Source organism: Equus caballus, chromosome X (assembly GCF_041296265.1).
Source record: "Equus caballus isolate H_3958 breed thoroughbred chromosome X, TB-T2T, whole genome shotgun sequence".
NCBI classification, from domain to species: domain Eukaryota; kingdom Metazoa; phylum Chordata; class Mammalia; order Perissodactyla; family Equidae; genus Equus; species Equus caballus.
Window position 1 is genome coordinate 119212064 of NC_091715.1, and position 24940 is coordinate 119237003.

The 24940-nt window shown below is 39.3% G+C and overlaps 1 protein-coding gene across 9 annotated transcripts in view; it reads left to right on the forward strand.

Moving 5' to 3' along the window:
* GRIA3 (glutamate ionotropic receptor AMPA type subunit 3) overlaps nucleotides 1-24940 on the forward strand; it is a 272512-nt gene that overhangs the window by 191246 nt on the left and 56326 nt on the right. For 8 of the 9 annotated variants that reach the window (XR_011434854.1, XR_011434853.1, XM_070257723.1 and 5 more), the window contains exons 9-12: nucleotides 940-1047; nucleotides 2215-2421; nucleotides 13898-14274; nucleotides 24287-24485. Coding sequence is in view for 7 of the 9 variants with exons in the window: in XM_070257723.1 (XP_070113824.1) it covers nucleotides 940-1047; nucleotides 2215-2421; nucleotides 13898-14274; nucleotides 24287-24485 (891 nt within the window). In the remaining 2 variants the exon portion in view is untranslated. The remainder of the gene's footprint in view (nucleotides 1-939; nucleotides 1048-2214; nucleotides 2422-13897; nucleotides 14275-24286; nucleotides 24486-24940) is intronic. The other variant, XM_070257728.1, reaches the window with a different exon arrangement.

A 24940-nucleotide genomic window follows, 5' to 3' on the forward strand; every position in this document is an offset into this window, starting at 1 on the left:
GTAAGTAACCAAAACAGATATCCAAAGAAAAACTCTCTCAGAAAGTGAGAGCCTTCAGATGCAAGAAAACAGGTGTTAGGAAACACAAAATGCAGATTCCCACACATCATTTTTGCCTTTCCATTCAGTGAATAGTGTAGATATGCTGCAGAGTAGTTTTGTAATCAGTGTTCCATCTACACATTTTAAAGGAGTATTTCCCTCTGAGGCTCGCCCTATAAAAGTGGTAGACTCAAGAATTATTAACAGCTCCCTACAATAAAGGGAAGGAATCACAAATTTTACAGCATGTTGTTATTTAAACAGAAGCTATCAAGGTACATACGGTTTTAGCAAAAGAATTGGAAAGTAGATATCTCTCCACTTTGCCAATTCACCCACCAAAAGGACTCTGGACAAACTACCTTTCGCTACAGCTCAATTTTATAATGACCACCTTTCTTCTATCATAGTAATAGTTGAGTTAGGCATGAACTCAACTATTGAGTTAGGGGATTTAGTAGCCATTTTATAAAATCTCAAAATGTAAATTATCTTGTTCGTTTCTACAGGTTACTCATTGGTTTCCCACCCCCACATCCCAGCTTTCCTATAGTTCAAAGCAAAGTATTTTTCTGCTATATGAGTTTAAAGAAAAAAAAGACTGATTATGCTACAGTGGGATAAGTTATTTTACAAAATATCAATTAAAAGTGAGATGGGGATGGGAACCCTCAGGATGAAGGAACAAGCATATCTGTGTGTGTGTGTGTGTGTGTGTGTGTGTGTGTGTGTGTGTTGGAGTCCTGGTCAAGGTGGCAAGACACAGGGAGAGAGGAGGTCAATCCTTGTAAAACTCAAGCGACTAAAAAAAGTTTCATTCCACAATAACGCTTGAATCTTATGCAGCACTTCTTGAGTGAAAAATAGGCAACCAGGTCAAATGTCTCCTCTTTCTAGGCTGGCTACTGGAATGAGTATGAAAGGTTTGTGCCTTTCTCAGATCAGCAAATCAGCAATGACAGTGCATCCTCAGAGAACCGGACCATAGTAGTGACTACCATTCTGGTAAGTATGGAGAGAAGGTAGGTGGGCTTTCTGTACAGCAAGGCTTCTGTCTTCTGAAAAGCATTATTCAGCCAGTAGGAAAGACCTCAAATTCAAGCAGTGAAAACTTCCAACAGGTCAGCTTTGGAATCTCTCAGAGTATCTTGCATGATGATGAACAGAATATCATCTAAAAAAAAGAGAAAAAATAGGAATTCAGAAGAGTTTCAGATGTCATTCTCTTTACTCCCTCCCCCCAACTATGGGACTGATACTTTGAAATCCAATTCTCCATTGTGGGGGAAACACTGTTGTGTGGAGGAGAGAGTAGATTAGGGTTCTAATACGAGGTCTACTACTAACCTGTGTTTAACTGTGAAAGACACAACTTCTCTGAGCCTCAGGTTGTGTTTTTTTTTAATTTATGGAATGGGTATAATAATAATCTCCTGCCTATGTCATAGACCATTTCAAGGCAATATTCACCATGTAAAGCTTTTCTGAAAAATTCAAAGCCCTGTTGAAATTTGGGGTAGTATTCTCATTTTCTTTTAAAATGTTTTTCTAAAAGCTGGTATGTTTTTACTGAATGAAGTACAAACCCAGATTAAAAATGAGTATTCCACTAGGTTTGAAACTGATTAATTGAATGAAGATTCAGCTGAAGTTCACCTTTCATTTAAATATACATAGCAAATGCTCACTTCATCCTAAGTACTGTACTAGGCCCTGATATAATGATGAATAAGCCATAGCCCCTAACCTCACAAAGACCACAGTGCTTCCTTGGGCTTCCCTGGGCTGGCTGTGGTTCCTACATAGTAAATCTGGAGAAATCAAAGGCAGTTCACCTTCATGTAACTAAGAGAACTACCTCTGCCCAATTTGACTAAATCAAAGACTTTACAGATAAAAACTTGTCCTTCTTTCAAACTCTCAGAAAGAATTTAAATCCTTCTCTATTTCTTTAAATCATCAGTTAAGGACTCCAAAGAATGTGTAGGCCAATGAATAGTTGATTGAGGCTCTTCTGCTTATCACGCAAAAATTTTTAAAGGCTCTTTTCACACACCAAACCTCAATAGCCACAGGGTGGGCAGGGGCGGGGGGGGAATTTCATTACTATTTTTATCATCACTTAGAAAAATGTATAGGAGTAATCATTTGCTCTTCCTTCTGGTCCCAAAGGAATCACCATACGTAATGTATAAGAAGAACCATGAGCAACTGGAAGGAAATGAGCGATATGAAGGCTATTGTGTAGACTTAGCCTATGAAATAGCCAAACACGTAAGGATCAAATACAAATTGTCCATTGTCGGCGACGGGAAATATGGTGCAAGGGATCCAGAGACTAAAATATGGAACGGCATGGTTGGGGAACTTGTCTATGGGGTAAGATTTTTTTCAACTCTATTTTCATCTATTTCTATGCCTTTCAATTAACAAAGAATTCAGAGGATTTAATTTCCAAGTGCAATACTCATCCAATTGTATAGTTTTCCTATGGTCTATAAGAAAAACGCTTTCTTCTACAGTTGAATTCTGTAAAGGTAACTTGTCAATAGCATTCTCTGAGCAACAGAATTATTCTCCTAAAAGAAAAGTAGAATCAGGGAACTGTATTTGGCAATATTAAGTACAGCCTGCCCTCTATTGAAAATCTGTTCCTTCTGTGTTCACTCTCTCAGGTAGCAGAATCACCGCCCACCTCATTGCCTAAGCAACCCAGTTATCTTTCCTAATTGCTCCCCTCATATCTCGTCAGTCACCATGTCCTATCAATTCTACTCTTATGTCTCAAATCCAGACACACTCTTCATTCCCACCATCATCATCATAGTTATGGATCTTATCATCTGTCAGTCATTTAACTGGTTCCCCTGCCTCTGCTCTTACTCTGGCAAATCAGATCTCCAAATTATTCTAATTTCCTACTTTAAAAATCAGGATAAAATTCAAATTCCTTAGCATGGCAAATAAGGCACTTCATAATCTGGCATCTGCCTATCTCTCTAGCTTCATCTTGTTCTCTTTCCCCTTCACCCTCAATGTCCCAGCTATAGCAAGGTGTGTGCTGTTACCTGAAGGTGCCTAGCTCTCACTTAAGGCATGCCTGGAAGTGCCTTTGCCTCTCTTCAACCAGCTAACACCAGTTACCAGTCCTCCAGAACTCAGAGCTATCATCTCTTTCAGAAAGCCTTCCTTAATCCCATTTATCCACCTGCAGTCTGGTTAGGTGCCCCCGCTTTTTGCTTCCTTATGGTACTTTTTGCTTTCTTATAGTACTTTTGAAACTGTATTATAATTATCTATTTACAAGGTCAGCTGCCCCAACTAGGCTATAAACTCCTTGAGGATAGAAGCCATATCTGATTCATTTCAGTATCCCAGAGCCTGACACATAATAGAAGTTCAATAAATACTTGCTGAATGAATGAATGAACAGAATGACTCTGTCGATGGCTTGCCCATGGGCCAAGTACAAAGGAATTATACTGATAATCAGGCCTTTTAAAAGGAGGTACAGCAGTATCTTCAGAGCTCCTCAGCGGCTTAACTCTAAAAGGTTTTAGCCTCTGATTAGGAATATCAGATCTTGGGCCACCCAGTGAGGCATATGAAGACAAGCAGAACTGTGCGTAAGAACTGCCCATTGGGTGGTTAGTCACTAGAGAATCAACCCAAGTGCAAGTAGTGGCGGCAAAGGTTTAGTTCTAACAGACAAGGATTACTTGCAATGACCAGTCCCTGTCTAGGCAACAGGTTAGGGGAAGATAGAGGAATCTAGGAGGTGGATATACTGAGAAGAAGCTGGCAAAAAGCAAACATCCAAGTTATCTGTTGGACTGAGGTTCAGGATAAGGATTTTAGTGCTTGAGATGGGAGTCAGCAAGATTAAGGTATAGCTCTCCAATCGTAAGATAGTACTGGGGTTGCTAAATAAGTTTGCAGAACAGGTCCTCAGGAACAAGCACAAAGGCAGAAGCTCATTTCTAAAAATAAGGCCACGGAAAGGGAATTAAGGCTTAAAATGAGACTGGACCTCAAGTATCAAAACTAGGGCACCATCCTCCAGTCAGAGAAGCAGCAAGGCAATTTGAACCTCAGCCCCCAGCTATGGGGCTGGAGCCAATTATCTCCTGTCTTGGGTCAAGGTTGGTCCTGGGAACTGGGGCAGGGCTGAGTTGCAGATGAGATTCAAGTGAACCCAGTTATAAGAAAGAGAAGAATTTCTAACATCAGAGAGAGGGGGCTAAGCAAGAGTCAGAGCATCTGTTGTGCTTTCTGAGGACCCTAAGAAGCTCTGAACCATCTTGACACAACTCTAACCTCTCACTTTATGAGCTAGTGATCAAGTCGTCTTCTGTTTCCTGTCCCTCATCTCCCCAACACTCAGGCTCCAAGAGGTCCTCACTCGTTCACAGCTCTCCCCTGTTCTTAGCACATTACCTGGTATATAGTAGATACTCACTTTTTGTTCTAATGAATGAATGCCTGGTACACAGTAATGCCCAGCCCAGAATTTAATATTCATTAAATTGAGTTCATGGTAGGAGGTAATCTTATAATATTTTTATTATTATTATAAGCTGCTATTTGCTGCATATTTCCGAGTTGGCAGACACTGTGCTAAGTGTTTTACAGGCATTATGTAACATAATCCTTATAACATACCTCCACGGGAGATGCCATTATTAATATCATTCTATAGGTGAGAAAATTAAAGCCTAGAGAAATGAAGTCTCATGGCAAGACCAAACAGCTTGTAGTGACACAATGATTTGAATCCAGGTCTCTGACTATGAAGTCCGTGTTCTTTAACCATTGCCCTATAATGCTCAACAGCCAAAGTGTTGTTTCAGACCCATCCCATCTGAAAAGATAGTTTAAATTTATTGCAAAGGCCCTTGTTGCCTTAACCATATTGGGGAGAAGAGTGCTTGATCACAGAGGCATGGCAAGGAATTTAGGGTATCAGTTTCTAGTCGGCCAGAGTAACTGACATGAGCTCTGCCAGCCTGTTGTCACGCAATAGCCAGAGCTCTCTAGTGTCTCAAAAGAAAACCTGTCACACTGTAAATAGCTCAGTGCCCTCCTGGCATTGAGCAGGATATTAGACACAGTGATGTGGAGCAAGGCAGGTTTCCTAACACTGTTCAGACAAAGACTCGCTTTCTCACTGGGTTTTGGTTTCTTCTCTGGCATGTCTTCTGTACAGCACTCAATTTCCACATTCTCTTCCTCTTTTCAATTTGTGTATGCGTGAACGAGGGAACTTGAGAACTACAGAGTCTCTTATTTGTTTAGCAATTTAGAAGCCATCTCTCTACTGCTGAATAGGTAAAAATTCTCCAGGAGGAGACTTCCCATCTCTTCCCTCCAGTTCTTTCTACTAAAGACAAAAGCAATACCCAGGGAAGGCTCTTACAGAAGTGTCCTCCCTCCCTCCTCTGACCCAGAACAAGTTTCTGATGCTTCCTGGGGTTATAACACAAGTTGATTCCAGGAAGCTGAGAGCAAACCAACCCATTTGAGTGGACTGCGAAATCCCACCCTCCTCTAAAACGTGTGGCTATGAAAAATGGACATTCTTATACTTGGAGTGACAGCTCTCTGTTAGGGCAGATGATCTCATAAGCTAAATGTGTCTTCATCTTTACTTAGAAGTTTTAATCTTTCATTATTGGGAAGTTTTCAACTTCTCTATCATTGATAGAAATGGAGGAAAGTAAAAACACAGGCATTCATTTCTGACAGGCCTAGCCTCTTGTGGTTTGCAAGTTGCTTAAGAAAAACAAGGGCAGAAAACCCCCAGTGATTTCCCTAAATGCTTAATAAGCAAAAGGACAGAGAACATGAAACTATGTCTTGCAATTAACATGAAAACTACACAGACAGGTGCTGCTTATCTTTAGGGTATTTTCTTTTATGTTTTTAGTATGTGAAACAGATCAGAATAGGAAAAAAATGAAGAAAGGCAGAGATGAAAAAAGCTTTGCAAAGGAGATTTCGGTATCTGCCATAAAGTCTCAAGAAAGAGTCAAAATGAATTAAATTTGTCAAAGAAGAAAGAAGCCAATCAGCCCCTTTTCAGATGATTCCTAAATGAGTTGTTTTTTCCTCTAAAGAAAATCAAATCAAGGTTGATGTTTGGGGCACCGTGTATCGCTAAGGAGGCTATTTTTGAAACAAACATCAGTAGGACACAATGTGCCACATTATGTAAGCTCTTCAGAACATTATGGACTTGAAACTGTCCACCTGCTTTTAGCAGTTTTGATTTTGAGCTGGATATCTATAAGATCACCACTTGGTAATTGTCCCCAGCTCAAATGACTTGACAAGTTTTTACGACTCCCAAATAGCATGCGTTTTAAGAGGACATTTTAAAACATTTTGTTGCTATCAGGGCTCTTGGACATCCTTCAGCCTACTTTTTCGTTTTACAGGTAAATATGGGGACCAGTCCGGACTGGACACAAGAATTGCCCATTGGTTAATCCAGGAAACCAAAGCCTGCTGTAGGATACAAATGACAGGAATGGTAGCAGGGATTGTGACAAGCTCACAAAATCATGCAGTTTGCCAGAGTTTAGACTATAAGTCAGGTTTCATGACTTCTAGTCCAGTGCTCTGTCCCTCGGGTCACACTGGCTCAGTTTACTAAACTTGTCTGATTATGAGAAGATCGGTGTTGTATCAGATATGGCATCCCCACCTGCCTTCAAAAGGCTTATAATCTAGTTGGATTATAAGCTTTTCCATCCAAGATATCCATCCTGCTTATCTGTGGCCTCCAGTATAAGTAATACACATCTCTAGTTATCACTTGAAATATTTGAAAACCCAATATAGACAGCTGGAGGTTTCTGCCCCTTGAGAGGAGATATGATCTAACAGAAAAAGAGAGTCAGGGAAAGAGCTACAAGGAAATTGAGGTGCTAATTGACAAAAGGACACCTCCCATCTGGCAGCTGCCATGTTCCTTATGTTCCCAACACTTAGAACTGGATAAAGACAGGAGAGGGGGGGAGTTGCCAAAGGCCAGACAAACTATTGCCCAGATCGGTACAACCGGCTTAGAAGAGAGCAGAGAGCTTGGGGATGGAGATGGGGTTGGGGACGGTTGATTTTAGGTCACATCTCCTGGGCATACTCAGACTCCTTCACACTTCCAGGACAAATGGCAATTTTATAGATGATAGTCGCACTGACATTTCTCTACCTAGAGGAAATTATCTCTTAGGTTGTCACTATCCTAAGATAGATTCATTTTCCATTAAGAAAGACAGAAAGTCAATCTGTCCCTCCAACTAAAAGGCAGAGAAGCAAGGGTGCAGTAACAGATGCCAGATATTCTCTTCTATTCTTTAGGAGATTACACTGGGCTTTGGCAGAAGAGCTGATGGGTTGATAAAAGTGCCCCTCTCTTTCAAATGATGCATATGAACTCCAGGAAGGAGCATTAATGACGCATGGAAGTCTGCCATTCTGAGCAAAGAGAATGGGGAAATATTTCCAACCAAATTTAGTCTCACAAGGCCTTCCCCCAGCTGCAGGGACACTCCTTTGTCTCCACTTTGTCATTAACTCTCTCAGCTCCCCAAGGACAAGGAGCCCTAACCAATAGATCCAGACTGCGACATCTGTTCTGAATAAAGAAATGAGGAGATCCCGTTGTGACACTGCTTGTTGTTGCACAGATTTAAATAGATCTCATTCCTCTCTCCAGATCGTAACAATTGCAGATGGTAAATATCCCATAGAGTACAGCCAAGAAAGCAGTTTAAGTCCTGTCCCCCAACATGCAGCAGTTACAACCCTATTGTCTAGCTTGATTCTGTCCCACTCTTTTCGCCAATACATTTAAACTTTCCAAAGGAAATGTCTGCTGAAGGCTACTAGAACCTTACGGTTGATAAAGGAATAAGAGGTCATGTCATGTCTGGCTCTTCTCTTGGATAACATATAATATTTTATGCATCACACACCAATACATTGCCTACCCCCTCTCTCCTGTCCTCCTCCTTACTTTCGGAAAGTGCTTTAAAATTGTGGCTGACAAGCTCCTGCTCATGCATAGTCTCCAGGTGGGTTAAAAGTTTCGTATCAGGTAATCAGATAAAAATACTTTAAGATATAACATAAGCCTTTCCGCTCAAAAAAAACTTTTTTTTAAAGATTGGCACCTGAGCTAACAACTGTTGCCAATCTTCTTTTTTTTCTCCCCAAACTCCCCCAGTACATAGGTGTGTATTTTAGTTGTAGGTCCTTCTAGTTGTGGCATGTGGGCCGCCACCTCAGCATGGCCTGATGAGCGGTGCCATGTCCGTGCCCAGGATCAGAACCAGCGAAACCCTGGGCCGCCAAAGTGGAGCGCGTGAATTTAACCACTCGGCAACAGGGCTGGCCCCTCAAAAAAATTTTTTAAGTGACATTTAAACTAAGTGTCGTTTCTGTCTTAAACCTGTCAGACTCTTAACTGCATCATCCCTATATGTATGAATTTGTTGGGTTTTAAGTTTTATGAAATCTACAACTTTGGGAACTCACCTCTGAAAGGAATTATAAATCCCTTCGAGCTAAATCCCCTCCAATAATGCAGCTGCTCTGGGTTCACCACCGCTGAGTGGAAAAATCAAACCTAATTTGGTGTGTTTACTGAGCCCACAGAGCCACTCTTAAGCTGCTTGATTAAAATCCAGTAAGTAGTTAAAATACAAGCAAAAGCACTACCAAACTCTTACCCTGAGCTCTTTCCATTCACTGGGTTTTGTCTGTCACCTGGAGCACCCTCATACCACCGACTTACCTACCTAAGTTGCTGAAAATGGCCTACCTACTGCTGTTTCTAGAAGCACAGGCAGAGGCTTGAGGACAAAAGACTGCTGGACTGGTTCAGGACACCTCAAGTGAGGCACTTCACTACTGAGTCAGAATTTCACCTACTCTCTAGCTCCATCAATAATTCTTTTTTTTTTTTTTTTTGAGGAAGATGACCCCTGAGCTAACTACTGCCAATCCTCCTCTTTTTTGCTGAGGAAGACTGGCCCTGAAATAACATCCATGCCCATCTTCCTCTATTTTATACATGGGATGCCTACCACAGCATGGCTTTTGCCAAGCGGCGCCATGTCCGCACCCTGGATCTGAACCGGCAAACCACAGGCCGCTGAGAAGCGGAACGCGCAAACTCAACCGCTGCTCCACCAGGCCGGCCCCTCCATCAGTAATTCTTAACACTCTAACCCAGCCATAGCTGGCTATCATAAGCAGCAGAGACCAGGAAAAGGATGCCATTTGGGGAGTTGCCTTTTTCACTTTTTCCTCAATGTTGGCCTCCCAAATCTTTAACTTGCCTTGAAAATGATCTTCCCCCTCATCTGCATGCTATGGCAGTCGCAGGAGAGCTAAATGGGTATTTTCTGACACTAGTTACCTGCTCCTCCCCATTTCCTTTAATAATCATGTTGATTGCTCTACAGACAGTATGCCAAGCAGGTCTTGAGCTCTGAAATAACCAACCATCACAAAATCCTTTTCATATGGAGGAGGGGATAGTGATGGCAGAGAGCAAGGGCTTCTCCAAGGCTGGCTACGAGCTGATATGACAGTTCTGCTGCTTTGGTCTCACCAAGCATACAAGAGATGGGAGGCGGGGGAGGGTGCTAAGTCTCCTACCCAGCTGGCTGTCCTTGAGGCTTGATCAGTAGCTCCCTGCCTTTCTCTTGATTGAGCCTTCTTCCACCTGCTTTTGCTAGTCCTTTGTCTTTTTCCATCTATAATAAGTTTTTTTTTAAAGTTCAGCACGGGGAATTCTCATTTTGGAGCCAGGTCCACATCAATGAGTCTTAATTGAGCACAGCTTTAACGCTGTTCTACATTGAATGAGCACCCTCCAAAAATCAAGCTCCATCTTCTTTGAAAAAGCTCCTTAGAAAGAAACAATTCAAAAAAGGTAGAAAAGCCAAGCTGAGGAAAAAAGGCAAGTACCTGAGGCGAGCAGGTTCTTCCTGTTGTCTTGTGTGACTTCAAAAGTACTTCAAACTAAGAATGGCTTCCTTTGGGAATCTCTTCTTTTGCTCCGTGTTCCTGGGAACCAGACAAGAAGTCTCTCTTTGTCTATCTAGCCACCTCTTATTAGTATTTAGCTGTGCTTATCATCTGGTGGGTGTTTCAGTTACCGAGCTACTTCTTTTCTCCTAAAGGGTGTCAAGATTCTCAAACTCCTTTCTTTACCTGCTTGAAAAAGAGCTCAATTCCCTTAAATTCAGTCCAAAGTGATTTTCTCTCACAAATGCCTCTTATTTCTTCCTTCCAAAACAAAGAAATGGCGATTTCTCTTCAAACTATCAATTATTTAGACTTAAAAGATCAAAAACGAGTTAAATTAAGTAGTTAAATTCAAATAACATCAAACGGGAAATGATACTAGTAGGGTATTGGAATGTTCTAAGTAGGAGACAGAAATATGTTGGCAAGGATAGAAGGTGGCCTTATCTGTGAATTCTCTTGGCATGACAAGGCACTTTCTAGCTGGCTCAGACTCTTTCTGCCACAAAAACCCACTAGCTTTCTGGCCAATTCTATTCTCTTCAGTAGCTTTTGTTTCTATGACCAGGTTTGGTCCCAGGCAAAAGGGTAAAATAGATAAAATTTGTCTTTGGCTCCCCTCTAGTTAGAAATGTGGAACTGGCGATTCAGGAGTTAGCTGCAATGAAGGGAGAGGTGAAGCGATAGGTAGTAATACCCGGGGGGAAACGTGAAGAACAGAACCCTTAAAGGAGTCTTGCTTATTCCACAAGGCTTCATTGATTATCTCCTAAGCCAGGCCCTGTAAATAGACTCTGGAAGTGCAAAGGTGCACCTCGATTGAGAGAGCAGAACTAGGAAGAAGAGCCAGAGAAGGAACATTCAGAGAGGTAGGAGGAGAAACCAGTCTTCAGTATCCAAGAGCCAAAGAAAGGGTATACTAGTGCAAAAGACCACTGGTGTCACATGAGCAGTGGATGTCTGCGGGAAGTTCTTTGAATTTGATAACCAAGTATATAGTTCAGGAAGCAATTTCAGTAAATTGGAGGGGACGAAAGTTAGATCACAGGTGTATAAGGACAAAGTGGTGTTAAAATCAACAGATAGTAAAGTTGTATTTTTACAAGAAGACTGATGGTGACAGGGAGAGATGTCATATGGTTAAGAGGGTAGCAGGATCAATAAAAGGTGGGAGGAGTGGTTTTTGTTTCATTTTTGTTTGTCAATAAACAGAATTACCTGAGTATGATTTTAAGTGAATACTATCAATCAATGGTTTTCAAATTACAGCAAGCATTAGAATCACCTGGAGGGCCACCTGAGGCACCGGCCCCCCCACAGAGTTTCTTATTCCATACATCTGTGGTGGAGCCTGAGATTTGGCATTTCTAACAAGTTCCCAAGTGACTCTGATGCTGCTAGTCAAGGGAATCACAAGTTGAGAACCACTGGAATGGACTGAGAAGGAAAAATTAGTAAAAGAGAATAAATGGAGCTGAGTTTTGAGACGAGACAGAAGAATATTGGATACAAGGAATAAGTAGATTAAATCTTAAAAAGAAAGAGTTCAGGTGCCAGCCCAGTTGCATAGTGGTTAAGTTTGGTGCACTCCACTTCAGCAGCCCTGGTTTACAGGTTTAGATCCCAGGTGCAGACCTACACCACTTGTCAGTGGCCATGCTGTGGCAGTGACCCACATACAAAATAGAGGAAGATTGGCACAGATATTAGCTCAGGGCCACTCTTCCTCAGCAAAAAGACTAATAATAATAAATAAATAAATAAATAAAAATAAAATCATTTAAAAAAGGAAAGCATTCATTTTCTATGATATGGGAATCGCAAAAGGGATGGATGAAGATACAGCAATATGTTGAGAAGGAGAAGGGGGACACTGAGGTGCTAGAGCTCATATCAGATGGCTTCCATCTTCTCCATAAAGAATGAGGCAAGATCATCTGCAGAGACAGTAGGACTGGTAAGGATTAGGGACTGGGGAAAGTTTGAAATAAGCCTCACTCACAGACTTAGAGGAGAATCAACTTTACAGTGATAGACGGTGGATTTAATTTTAGAAATGGTGAGTTTGAGATAGTAGTGAGCCATCAAGGTAGATTTAGTCAGCAGGCTGTTGGCTTCATTAAATGCATACTTTCTGCACCTTCCACTAGGATATAGGATGTCCTCCATGAGAGTAAAGATTTTTGTCAGTTTTGTCTGTCTTGCTCCCTGCTTCACCCCTAGCACCAAAAGTAGTGCTTGGCACAGAATAGGCGCTTAAATATGCACTAAACGAACCTGAGAGGTGTTGGCTGAGGCTGATTATTGTACATAGAAGTAGTATATAGAAGAAACCTGCAAGTATCTGTGGAGTTAGAACATTATGGTAGTTAGGAGGGTGAGTTCTGGAATCTGAAGACCAGGGTTCTAATCCCAGCCTCTCAGTGCCTCAGTTTCTCCTTCTTTAACTTGGGAGTGATTGTGTACCAACCTCCAGGTTAGTGTGAGAATTAAATGAGATTATATATATATATATATATATATATATATATATATATATATATGGTGCTTAGCACAGAGCCTCACAAAGAGTAAACGCTGAATAAATGTTAGCTGGCTATTTGTTATCTGTATTTCCCCTTAAATTAATTTAAAAGTGTTTCTTAACTATTTTGAGTCACCATATGTAATTCAAAGTAGTAAAACATCATTTCTTTAAGAACATACTCTATCTCTTCCCCTACCCCTCCCCACTGGTAGGGATATTGAGACATAACTCTATTTAACAGAGAAAATAAATTATCATCAAAATTTGTGTTTTCACTTTATATCTGATATACCATCCAAAAGCCTTTCCTTAGTCAGAAGCATTTTTCTAGGTATGCATTTTAAGGCCTGCCTCCAGACTAAAACCTACTGCTGTCACAAAGGAACAATTGTGAAATACAAAAGAAATAAGTGCAGAAATTCCTAGTGCCTATTTTCATGGGATTAATATAAAATCATCGCCTGCCTTTGCCCGAGCTAATTCTGCAGTTGCACTACTGACACGTTTATTTTGTTGATCCAATACGTGTGAGTGCTACACTGATATTTATCGCTCAATGTGATGGCTTACTATATCAATTAATATGTATTCTAGTAACTACTTTACTCTTGTTATTGCCCATGCAGAATTCTTTCATGTTTGCATATATCATATTCAATAATCAACAACTTATTTTCTAGGCATCTACAATTTCCTTAGTTTAGGATCTGCTGCAGTGATAGATACCAAAAATAAAAGATTGAGTCACTCCCTGCAAAGAACCTATGTTTTAATAGACAAAAAACAATTCAAGAGTAATAGTGAACACTCAAATATTAAACTGAGTACTGTAGTCCTTTGTTGCACCTCATGGTGAGGAGGGAGGCACATGTAGGAAGTATAGACTATTATGCTTACCCCACAAGAATTTCCAGTCAAGTGAGGGAGATAAGACATAAAAGCATGAAAATTAAAATAAGAAAACAAGAGTTAAACAGTGATATGTCACAAGGGAGTACAAGTTGAATTGCCAAGTAGCAAAAAAAATTTAGGAAAAAAAATTGAGTCAGTTGCTCCAAGCCAATATTTCTCAGAGAACAAAAGGTCAGCCAGTGTTCTTTTCTTAACTCACCATCAAGTTAAAACATTTTAGAACCCATTGAATGCTATTACTTTTCTAACCAAAGCGTTGACAAATCAATTGCTTGTAGTGATTTAAGACTTTATATTTCCACCAATGAGGTATATTAAGTGGCAAATGACCAATGGAAATACTGTTTCTAAAAGACAAAAAAAATTTTTTTCCAGAGGGCTGATATAGCTGTTGCTCCACTCACTATAACGCTGGTCCGTGAAGAAGTCATAGATTTCTCAAAGCCGTTTATGAGCCTGGGCATCTCCATCATGATAAAGAAGCCTCAGAAATCAAAACCAGGCGTATTCTCATTTCTGGATCCCTTGGCTTATGAAATCTGGATGTGCATCGTCTTCGCTTACATTGGAGTCAGTGTAGTTCTTTTCCTAGTCAGCAGATTCAGCCCTTACGAATGGCACTTGGAAGATAACAATGAAGAACCTCGTGACCCACAAAGCCCTCCTGATCCTCCAAATGAATTTGGAATATTTAACAGTCTTTGGTTTTCCTTGGGTGCCTTTATGCAGCAAGGATGTGATATTTCTCCAAGGTTTGTTTCTGTGTCATACCCAATGCCTCTTTGCATTTTATGGCCGTGATCCATTCATGTACATCTGGTACTCACCCATCTCAAGTCCGGATTTCTTTCATTTAACATTCCACCCAGTGACAAATTATCATCGAGCCATTTCATTTGCTTGTGTCCATGAAGTGAGTGTGTTTTGGGTGTTGGTTTGAATGTCTTTCATGCATTTCTATGGTATTGTGTATTTGTACACATTACAGCAAACATTTGAACTCTGGATAAAGGCAACATTGCCAGCTAATATTGATATTATTTAGATAAAGCTAATACTAAATCTCGATCAGATCAAACAGGTATGGTTTCCTCATTAATTGAGATAAAACATTTTCTCATTTGTCCAGAAATTAGATCTAGAAACAATTTGAAAGAAGATAGAACTCGTCTTTAAAACTCTCCTACCTTCCCCTTTCAGTTTCCTCACTTTTTCATTTTGTTCTCACACTGCCTAGAATTATTCCTTGTAGTATCTCTCCCAAGTTTTATAACTAAAATTATAAAATTTCTCAAAGAAAACATAAGAGGAAGTCTATGTGACCTTGGATTGGACAAAGCATTTTCAGAACACAAAAAGCACAATCCATCTGAAAAATTGATAAACTGGACTTCATCAAAATTTAAAACTTTTGCATTTCAAAAGACATCATTAAGAAAATGAAAAGACAAGCTACAGACTGGGAGAAAACCTTAGCAAATCATATGTCTGATAAAGGGCTTGTATCCAGAATATATAAAGACCTCTTGCAACTCAATAAAAAGAAGACAAACAACCTAATTTCAAAAATGGACAGAATATTTGAATAGACATTTCCCCAAAGAAGGTATGCAAGTGACTAATAATCACATGAAAAGATGCTCAACATCATTAGTCACTAGGGAAATACAAATTAAAATCACAATGAGATCCTTCTACATATCCTCTAGAATGGCTATAATCAAAAAGACAGACAACAACAAGCGGTGGCAAGGACATGGAACGACTGTAGCTCTCTTCCATTAGTAGGGTGAATGCAAAATGCTACAGCCAAATTGGAAAATTGTTTGGCAGTTTCTAACAGACGTCCACTTAAAATATGACACAGCAATCCCACTCTTAGTTATTTACCTGAGGAAAAAAAAACATATCCACACAAAGACTTATACACAAATGTTCATAGGAGCTTTATTTATAATAGTCAAAAAGTAGAAACAACCCAAATGTCCACCAACAAGTGAACAGATAAACAAAATGTGGCATGTCCATACAATGAAATACTGTTCTGCAATTAAAAAGAACAGACTACTGACACATGCTACAACATGGATGAACTTTTAAAACATTAGGTCAAATGAAAGAAGCCAGGCACAAAAGGCCACATATTATGATTCCATTTATTGAATTGCATTTATTGAATATCCCATATTGTATAATTCCATTTGTCCAGAATAGGCAAATACATTGAGAGAGAAAGTACGTTCGTGGTTTCTGGGGGCTTGAAGGGAGTGGAGAGGGGCTAATCAGGACCAGGATTAGGGTGAGGCAAGTGAGGCAGGGTAGAGCAAGTACAGGAGTCAGATCCAGTCTATTTAAAATTCTGATATTTTGTTCATCATGGGTTTTTTGCATTAATTTTGATTTGTTAATATATTGCACTAAAATGTTATTTATCTTGATCAATGAGACTTTAGTACCCCCTTAAATTTTGTGCTTGGGGCACAGACCTCACTTGCCTTACCCTAGTCCCCGCCCTGTCAGGATTAACTACAAATGGGCATGAGGAAATTTTTGAGAGTAATGGAAATGTTCCAGAACTGGATTGTGGTGATAGTTGCACACTCTAAATTTACTAAAATCATTAATTATACACTTACATTGGTGAATTTTATGGTATTCAAATTTAATCTCAGTGAAGCTATTGAAAATATCAAATGTGAATGTCCTGGGCCTCACCCACTTAAAGTGTTAATGCACCTAAACAAAAATGGTGGTGAATTCATACTCATAAAATATTGTAAGCAAATGTAACATCTTTATAATCAGAAAAAAAATTTTTTTTCTGAAATAAGAAGTTGTAGCTTTGGTAAAATCGAACATTACTCCAAATACTGGCCGGAGTCCATTTATATAGGGATTTTCATTTAGAATATCAGGACTGCAAAGGTTACCTACCATGTTCTTACCGCATACTTCATTTTGAGATTATCCACTTGGAGCACAAAACATTTAAAATGAAGTTTTGCAGTAGAACTCACTGGTAACCATCTTCAGTAGCTTTTTAGTATAACATGTTGTGGGGCAAGCCTCATTTGTCTAAGTCAAATTTTGTTGCCACCCTCAATCTGCTTGCTCAGATTCTCCAAATTATTTCACTCACTCTTCCTTTTGTGCTTATAATGTGTGTCGTTTTGTGATATCATCTGGGAGTTCATTTGTTTTGCTAGTTTCCTTCTTATTTTTTTAAACGTTCACTTCAAGAGACTAGGGTTTCTGAATGATCTCATAATTGAATGACTTTTAACATGGCTGGTATTCTTTGTTGAGACAATACTGAAGAGTCATTAAGGCTGGAGATTTTATTGGTTTCTGTAAGTGAATTTTCAAAACTAAATTTGTGGTATCCTCACTGGAGTTCTGCATACTACTCTGCATACTCAGATACGACTCTTAAAAAGCCATTCGTTTTGAGAAGTATTTATGCATATTTCTTCATTAAGTAATGACTTAAAGATGATGACTTGAAAATGAAAAGCTGAACAGATTTTTATTTTTATTTTTTGTAGCAGAATTTAAGCTGTGGCTCTTTTGTGGCACTGAAATATATCAAATGCTTTTTTCAAGATACAGATTTTATTATACTGCACTAGCTACTGTCATATAGAGCAATGGCTTTCAAATCTTTTGACCATGGCCCTCAGTAAGAAATAAATTTTCCATCACAACTCAGTACATGTATATGTATATAACAAAAGTTTCACCAGACATTACCCTTACAGTGTGCCATACACTCTGATATTTTCTATTCTGTTTCTTTTTTTGACAGTGCTGGTCACAACTCAACCTAGCAATGGGGCACATGGTCTATGGAATAACACTGATCTATAATAACAAGTATCATTCTTATTGTGCTTTTGAGTCATAAATTATTACCTTTATGGGCTGAACATTTTCTACCATATGGGTGATCCCTCCTTCGATACAGTCTTTTGTGTCCTTCAAAAGAAATTACATCTTTAAGCCTCTTGATAAAATGTTGTACATACTTCTGAGCATATTTATTATATATAAGTAAGGAGGAAACATGTTTCTCCTTGTCTTGAGAGCTCTATTGGTTATATGTGCTCAACTGTATAACAGCAAACCCCACCGTAATGTGCTTCTCTATTAACAGATTTAGAAATTCCTGATAATGACATAGTGCACTCTGAGATTCATGATTGCCTTGACTGCAAATGCCAGCATTATACTTTATTTCTGTTTAATGGCCACACTTGGAATGCAAATTCTCCAGAAAGCCCAGAATGTGAGCATGCATTGTACATTCTGACTTTTCTCAAAATTGAAGCAATTTAAGGAATTATAAGAGACCACATTTTAAAGTAGAATTATCAAATATTATAGCAGGAGGAGATGTCAGAGACAAATTACTCCAACTGCTTTCATTTACTGATAGCAGAGGTACAACAACCTTCACTGAGCTCCCACTGCATATGGGCACTTTACCTGCATTATCGTATGGATTTTAATCCTCAAAACACTGCCACAGGGTGTGTATTATACTTATTTTTAAGTTGAAGAAAATGACGCTCAGGTTAAATAATTTGCCCAGTCACACAGCTAATGGCAAAGCCACTATTCAAACCTAACTCCAACTCCAAAACCCAAGCTCTTTCCACTTCAAGCTGCTTGTCTCATATCATAGACAAAGTAACAGTACCCAGAGAGGTAACATGATGGAACCCAAGGTCAGAGAGGTTCTAAGAGCCAGGAGTACAATTGTTTCCACTACCACACACTGCCTCCCACTATCAATTTAAAGGTGCATTAATTCCACTCTTTTCCTCATACTCATGCACAAGAGCTGTTTTCCAGTCTCCCAACCTCTGGTGAAACTCCATCTTTGCCCTGGTTGTTAAAGAAAGTAGGCAGTGAGCATTTAAAATGCTGCTGAGCATGTGTTCACTCAAAATAAAAGACTTGGAAATCGGCAATGAGACATCATGAGGAAAACTGAGCATCATTCCATTTCCATCAAATAAAGCTATTGGCAGTAACCTAGAAGCTTGAAGAGTCTATGTCAATATCAGGCCCGATATTTTCAACTACCCCAATTGTTCAGAATGAGCAATTCAGCTGGAGACTGAATCACCTTTACAGATGGCAATGTAATAAGCTGAGGTTATACCCATATATGAACTGATTTGTTGAGAGGAGTCAGGAGAAGGTATGAGAAGGTTCCATTCAACCCTCTTCCCCCTGATTGAGAGAGTGGGAGATATGCAGTGGGTGTGACCAGATGGAAGGAGCATAGTAGTTAAGTATGTGGGTGCTGGAGTTAGTCTCACAAGATTCACAGTCTGCTTGGCTGTTATGTAACCTGGGGCAAGTTGCAAGCCTCAGATCCTCATCTGTAAACTGTAAAGCACAGGGCCTGTCGTATAGTAAGTTCTCAATAAATGTTAGCTATTATCATTTTTAAACTGGCTGCCCTTAACCATCCTGGTTTAACAAATACTGATAGTTAATATTGCATTTTCATTTTAATTCCTCAAACTCCTTAGGAATACAGTTGAAATTTTAGTCAGTGCCAAATAGCTGATTTCTGATGAGAAATAAAACAGACAGTTTTCCTTCTTGAACCCATACAGTGCTTCCCTTAAGGATTACACAGCTTGCAAATATTTTGATTGTATTATTCCACAATGTCTTACTGATATTGACAGGAGGTTGCATTTTTTTTTATCTGAAATTTATCTCAGTTGTAAAACTTTGATAGAACCATTAAAGCAGCCCGGAGTCTGAGTCCTTCCAGACAAACGCTCCCCCTGCTGACTTTCTTTGAAGCTGCAGGGACGTCTGAGGGCTAGTCAAGTTGAAGACACAAGAGTCGGGGGGATTATAACAGAGAAAATGGAGAGAACACACTAACTTGAACCTGATTACTGTGTACAGATTATTCCAAGGGAATTATTCTCCTCCTAAGTTTTCAAGATACCAAATACCTTGGAGGAGAGTGCAGGGGATCTGTCCACGTTAGTTGACTCATAGATCCACCTCTAAAATGGAAAGCATGAACAGACTAAAAGATACGAAGGGTATAAAATGAATGGGATCAAAGACAACAGGGATTTGGGACTCCATTTTAAGCAATATCCTTTCCTTTGCTGATGTATGACCAGTGTCTTCATCCTACTGCAAATTCACTTCAAAGCTGTAGTGTTGTGGTAATAAATTAATGATGTAATAGCAGGATTTTTATTACAAATATTTCATGACTTTTCTGGCTGAAAGCCGTAGTTTTCAGTCTTTGGGAGATGGTTACTTATTCCCATCAGAGAAGACTGCAAGAGCCAAAGATTGATTCTGTACATTAAAAAAAATATCTGTCAGAGACACAGCATTGAATGGAGTGTAGAAATGGTGCATACTTTGGAAGAAAGAAGGGAAAAAAAGGAATGATAAAGAGTTTGTGCGAAGGAGTAGCAGTTTGCAGTTCCAGCTCTTCATCTTGTGAAGCTAGTAAAGTGCAGATTTCAAAATTTACTTACAGGATGAAGGTTACAGCGCATAGCTCCCTTTGATTATCATTTCAGAGGTCATAAAATACATTTTATTATTAACTCAGAAACTCTAGTTTCTGAGTGATTACAGATAACAAGAGTACTGTTCATTATTTTGCAATGTTTTTATGTCTGTTTTTCTCTTGTTGCTAATTTACTTTCATTAACTTCACTCCTCCTCTTACATTTCTTCAAAAGGTAGGATATGCTCCTTATAATGCATTTTTATAAATACTAAATGTGCAGCATTTTACAGCCATTTCATTATGCCAACCTCAGAATCTGTCTTGTGCAACAAAACTATTTGAAATGAATGTTAAACATTTTGAAACTGCATTACCGGAGGGAAAGATACTGGAAAATGACAGGTCTTTTTAACTCAACTATAAAGTCTTGTCTTGTTTTAATAGATCCTTTAAAAAATGTGATTGGGCTGACCCATCAGTCACTTTTTATATAGCCTCCATGTGAAATGTGGGCTTAAATGGCTATAGATTCACTAATGAGAAAAAGGAAATGTAAAAAATCTTATAGAGTTTCTTCTCGATGAGTTCCACTACACATTTTCTCAGTGAAAGGATTTAGACATCTATGCCATACAAGGGAAGAAAGTGGTAGAAATTCCACCAAGACTTTTGTCAAAGCTACTACTGTCTTGAGGAGAGAATATTCAATGCAAGCTTCTGCATTCAACACTGATTCCAAGGAAGCTCCTTGTTCCATCTATGCTGAGGCTTGTAGATACTATTATACCATTTCTATGTGGATAGTCACCAAAATTCTCCATGCACAGGCATGTCACAATATTAACCACGTAATTGCCAAAGCCAACAGCCATGTAGACAAGAGGTCGAGAAAATGACCATTTTGCATATAAGTTTATTTTCAGTCATGTCAACAGCCAGTCTCAGCTGAATCATACAGATCAACAATATGATTATCTGAGTCAGTTATTAAAGTGGCCAAAATAACCAGATTATGGCTTGATTTTAGATCATACAGACACAGTAACAGTCCATTAGTCTCAATATAATGACAGAAGTGCAATTTCCATAAATTACTGTATTTTCTCCGCATTTCAAGTAGACAATACATTAACTACTATTAGTATTCACAGCAGCAGAATGCACCCCTTTCCATACCAAACAATGATTCTGGAAATACTGCAAAATCAGTTTTCCCCTTGGTCTCAGTAAAACTCCATCATTCCAAATAAGGATGACATTCACTACTCCATTCCAAATGAACAACAGATAACAAACAATAATTTTCCAAACATGTTTGGTTTTCCTGCAACTATATTTCTCAGTGTTTATAGGAAAATCGCACCTTCTATAATTTACACACAATTCTAGGTTTTCTTATACAAAATATGAGTATTCTATACAAAAAAGTGGGCATTTCTTTCCTGTTGTGTAAGTATAGATGATTTATTTCCTATTTCTCCTCTCTGCGACTCGGTTTCTTTATCTGTGGAATTCCTCCATTTTCTTATCTGTAGAATAGTACCTAACCATAGGGATAGAGAATTAAAAGAGTCGATACGTATAAAGCTATTAGAATAGAGTCTGGCACATAGGAGGTGCTCACTAAGAGTTAGCTATTATGTTATCATTTTTATCACCCTATTACTACGGATACTACTTTGGAGCATTTATCTTTTAGACAGTAAGATTATTTCCAGAGTCAGATCAGCCCAGAAAAAATTAAATGTATATGGCAACAATGAAGAAAGACAATGAAAGGTCCAAATTCATAATTGAAATATTCTGTACACTTTTAGCGTTCAGGAGTGTGACATTCCCTCTGACTCATCCAGATGTTTTCACCTCTTCTGATTAAAAGAGACATGTTCCCAGATAAAATCCTGAGAGAGTATAACTATCAGTTAGAAAAATTCTGTTGCAAAGCAGGTTTTCACAGCCAAAAAGCTAAAAGTAATTATGTTCAGAAATAAATAAATAAGAATAGTTTTAAGTATCCAGGACCAACAGGAATTACAGACTTTTAAAAAATCAAGTACTTTTATTATAGTTAATCAATAAAGAACAGTATTTATCAAAACACCTGTCAAAATTATTTGGTCAAAGCGTAAAATCTAAAACAACTGAATTTTCCAGAGGCTCAAAAATGGTTATCTTGGGACACAGGAATTTAAACTTACTTTAAAGTGGTAAAATGTGAGTATAGACAGAGAAGAACTTGATTTGCCAGTTTTCAGCCCAGAACTGCCCTCTTCCCACAGAGCCTGGAGATGTGCCAGGCTCCCACATGTATTCTTGACTTTATGACAGAGTGGGTTCTTTCCTGGGACCTTCTCTGGGCATGAAAGAACATAACCTAGCCAGGATAGGGATCTGCCACAGAGCAGAACCATCCTAGGGATCACGTGACAATGTTTTATAAAATCTAGGGACCAGATTTTCATTTCTGCAGCCAGCCTTCAGCAGCATTGTGAAAGTGATGAAGTTTCCTCAATACAAGCCATTACCCATCACTGAGCATTCAATGCCCTCACTTTGCCCCCTAACTTCCCATAGGCCCTCTCCCTGGGTAGCACTCATGATGTCGGACCATGACTCACAATCATGGCTGCACCAGAGCTTTACAAAAATGCTGCTGCTGGGGCCAGCCCCGTGGCATAGTGTCTAAGATCTACACTCCACTTTGGCAGCCCAGTTTATGGGTTTGGATCCTGGGCACACACCTACACCGCTTGTCAACCATGCTGAGGTAGTGACCCACATACAAAATAGAGGAAGATTGGCACATATGTTAGCTGAGGGCTAATCTTCCTCAGCAAAAAGGAAAAAAAATGCTGCTTAGGCCCAACTCCCAGAGGTTCTGATTGAATTGGTCTAGGGTGGAGCCTAGACATGTGTTTTTGTTGTTTTGTGTCAAGTTCCCCAGATGATATCAATGTGCAGGCAGAGTTGAGAATCACTGATGTAGAAGAACAGTTTTTCTAAGTTTGGTCTACAGACCACTGTAATCACCCGTAATGCTTAAGAAGTGCAGATTCTTGAGCACTCAGATATTCTGAATCTGCATTTTAACGAAGATTCCAGGTATTGCACAGTTAGTTTAGGAACAAAAGTTTCCCCATATTAAAACTTACCCATCCTCTGTCCCATTCTGTACTAATTGGATAGACTAATCCAGGATAATGTGATAATGGGTGCTGTTGAAGTAAAGTCTTAGACTTTGACCAAGCCTGAAGAAAATGCAGAGGATGATTCCAATAGTAAGAATTTCTATGGCAGGGCAATGAGGATGCTTTGAGGTTTTTTGGTTATTGACGGGGTGGGGGGCGCATAGAGGAAACAAACCTTTTACTGCCTCTCAAATCCTATTACACAGGTAGTTTCCTACTTCATTTGAGGCCTGTCCTGTGTGCTGAGGCTCATTTTGCAAAAGAGAAGTGCTTCCATCTCTGGAGCTAAGCTCCTGAGCCCCACTAGTTACTTACATGAAGATGATAATAAATATTATTTTATGGCTCCTTGCCTCATTGGTGACCAACTCCACAAAATGGCAATGTCTTTATTAAATTTATTAAACTCACAGTAAATAGTGCTCATTTATTGGCACCTACCCATTTCTCTTCAAATATGTAAAGGTTTTTGACTCTGTGTTTCTCCCATGGCATCACCTTATATCAGCAGTTCTCAACCTTGGCTGTGCATAGTAATCACTTGGCGAGCTTTAGAAAATATATGTGTCTGGGTCCCACCTCCCAGGTTCTGATTTAATTGATCTTGGGTGGGCCTGAGCATGAGAATTTTTTTTAATGATCCCTGGTGATTCTAACGTACAGGCAAGGCTGAGAACCACTTGCCTTAAAGGAAATAGAGCAGGCTTCCACCAGTGTTCCCAGCAAAGCTCATAGGAGGAGAATCTGATAATTACAATTATTATGTGTAAGCAGGAGCTGGTAAAAAAAAAAAAAAAGATATTTTTTCCTGAATTAAAAAAAGATCTTGCTTTCAAACCTGTATAGGCCTGAAGAGCATTATGCATGTACCATCATCATATGCCATCATGACATGGGGTATTGTTGTTAATGTGTTACTTTTGTTTGATGTGTTAATTCCCTTATGTTTACTTTTCTTCTTCATCAGCTACACTGAAACCACTCCTCTTTCCAGAAATAAAGATAAGGATTTCTTGAACTGAAACCTGGCCCCTCTGGGTCTGGATTGGTCTTTGTTTTGTTTTGTAGATCACTCTCCGGGCGCATTGTTGGAGGGGTTTGGTGGTTCTTCACCCTGATCATAATTTCTTCCTATACTGCCAATCTTGCTGCTTTCCTGACTGTGGAGAGGATGGTTTCTCCCATAGAGAGCGCTGAAGACTTAGCTAAGCAGACTGAAATTGCATATGGGACCCTGGACTCGGGCTCGACAAAAGAGTTTTTCAGAGTAAGTGCCTCACAGTTAATTGGGCCTTCTGGTTTTTATTTTATCATCTCACAAAGGCAAATTCACAGTAATTTTAAGGGAGGGTTGGGAAAGGATGGGAATGTTATCAAAGTAGAGTAACATAAATACAGCTCTACTTGGTTTGTGACCTAATTCATTTTCCTTTAGAACTGACTCAATGTGCGACATAACAAGTGGTATGTCGAGAACACAAGTTTGAACTCCCAGCTTTGAATTCCAACCCTGCCACAAAGTGATTGTTTGTCCTTGGGCAAGTCATTTCACTTCTTTTGGTGTCGGTCCCCTTACTTGAATAATGAGGGGATTGAACTAAATAATATCTTTTCTCCTTTCTAGCTTTTACAAAAGCAGTGATTTTATGTCTCAGCAGTTCACAGAAGTTAGGTAATTGACTCTGACTAAGACTCTGAGGAGTGATGGACTATAAAATTACA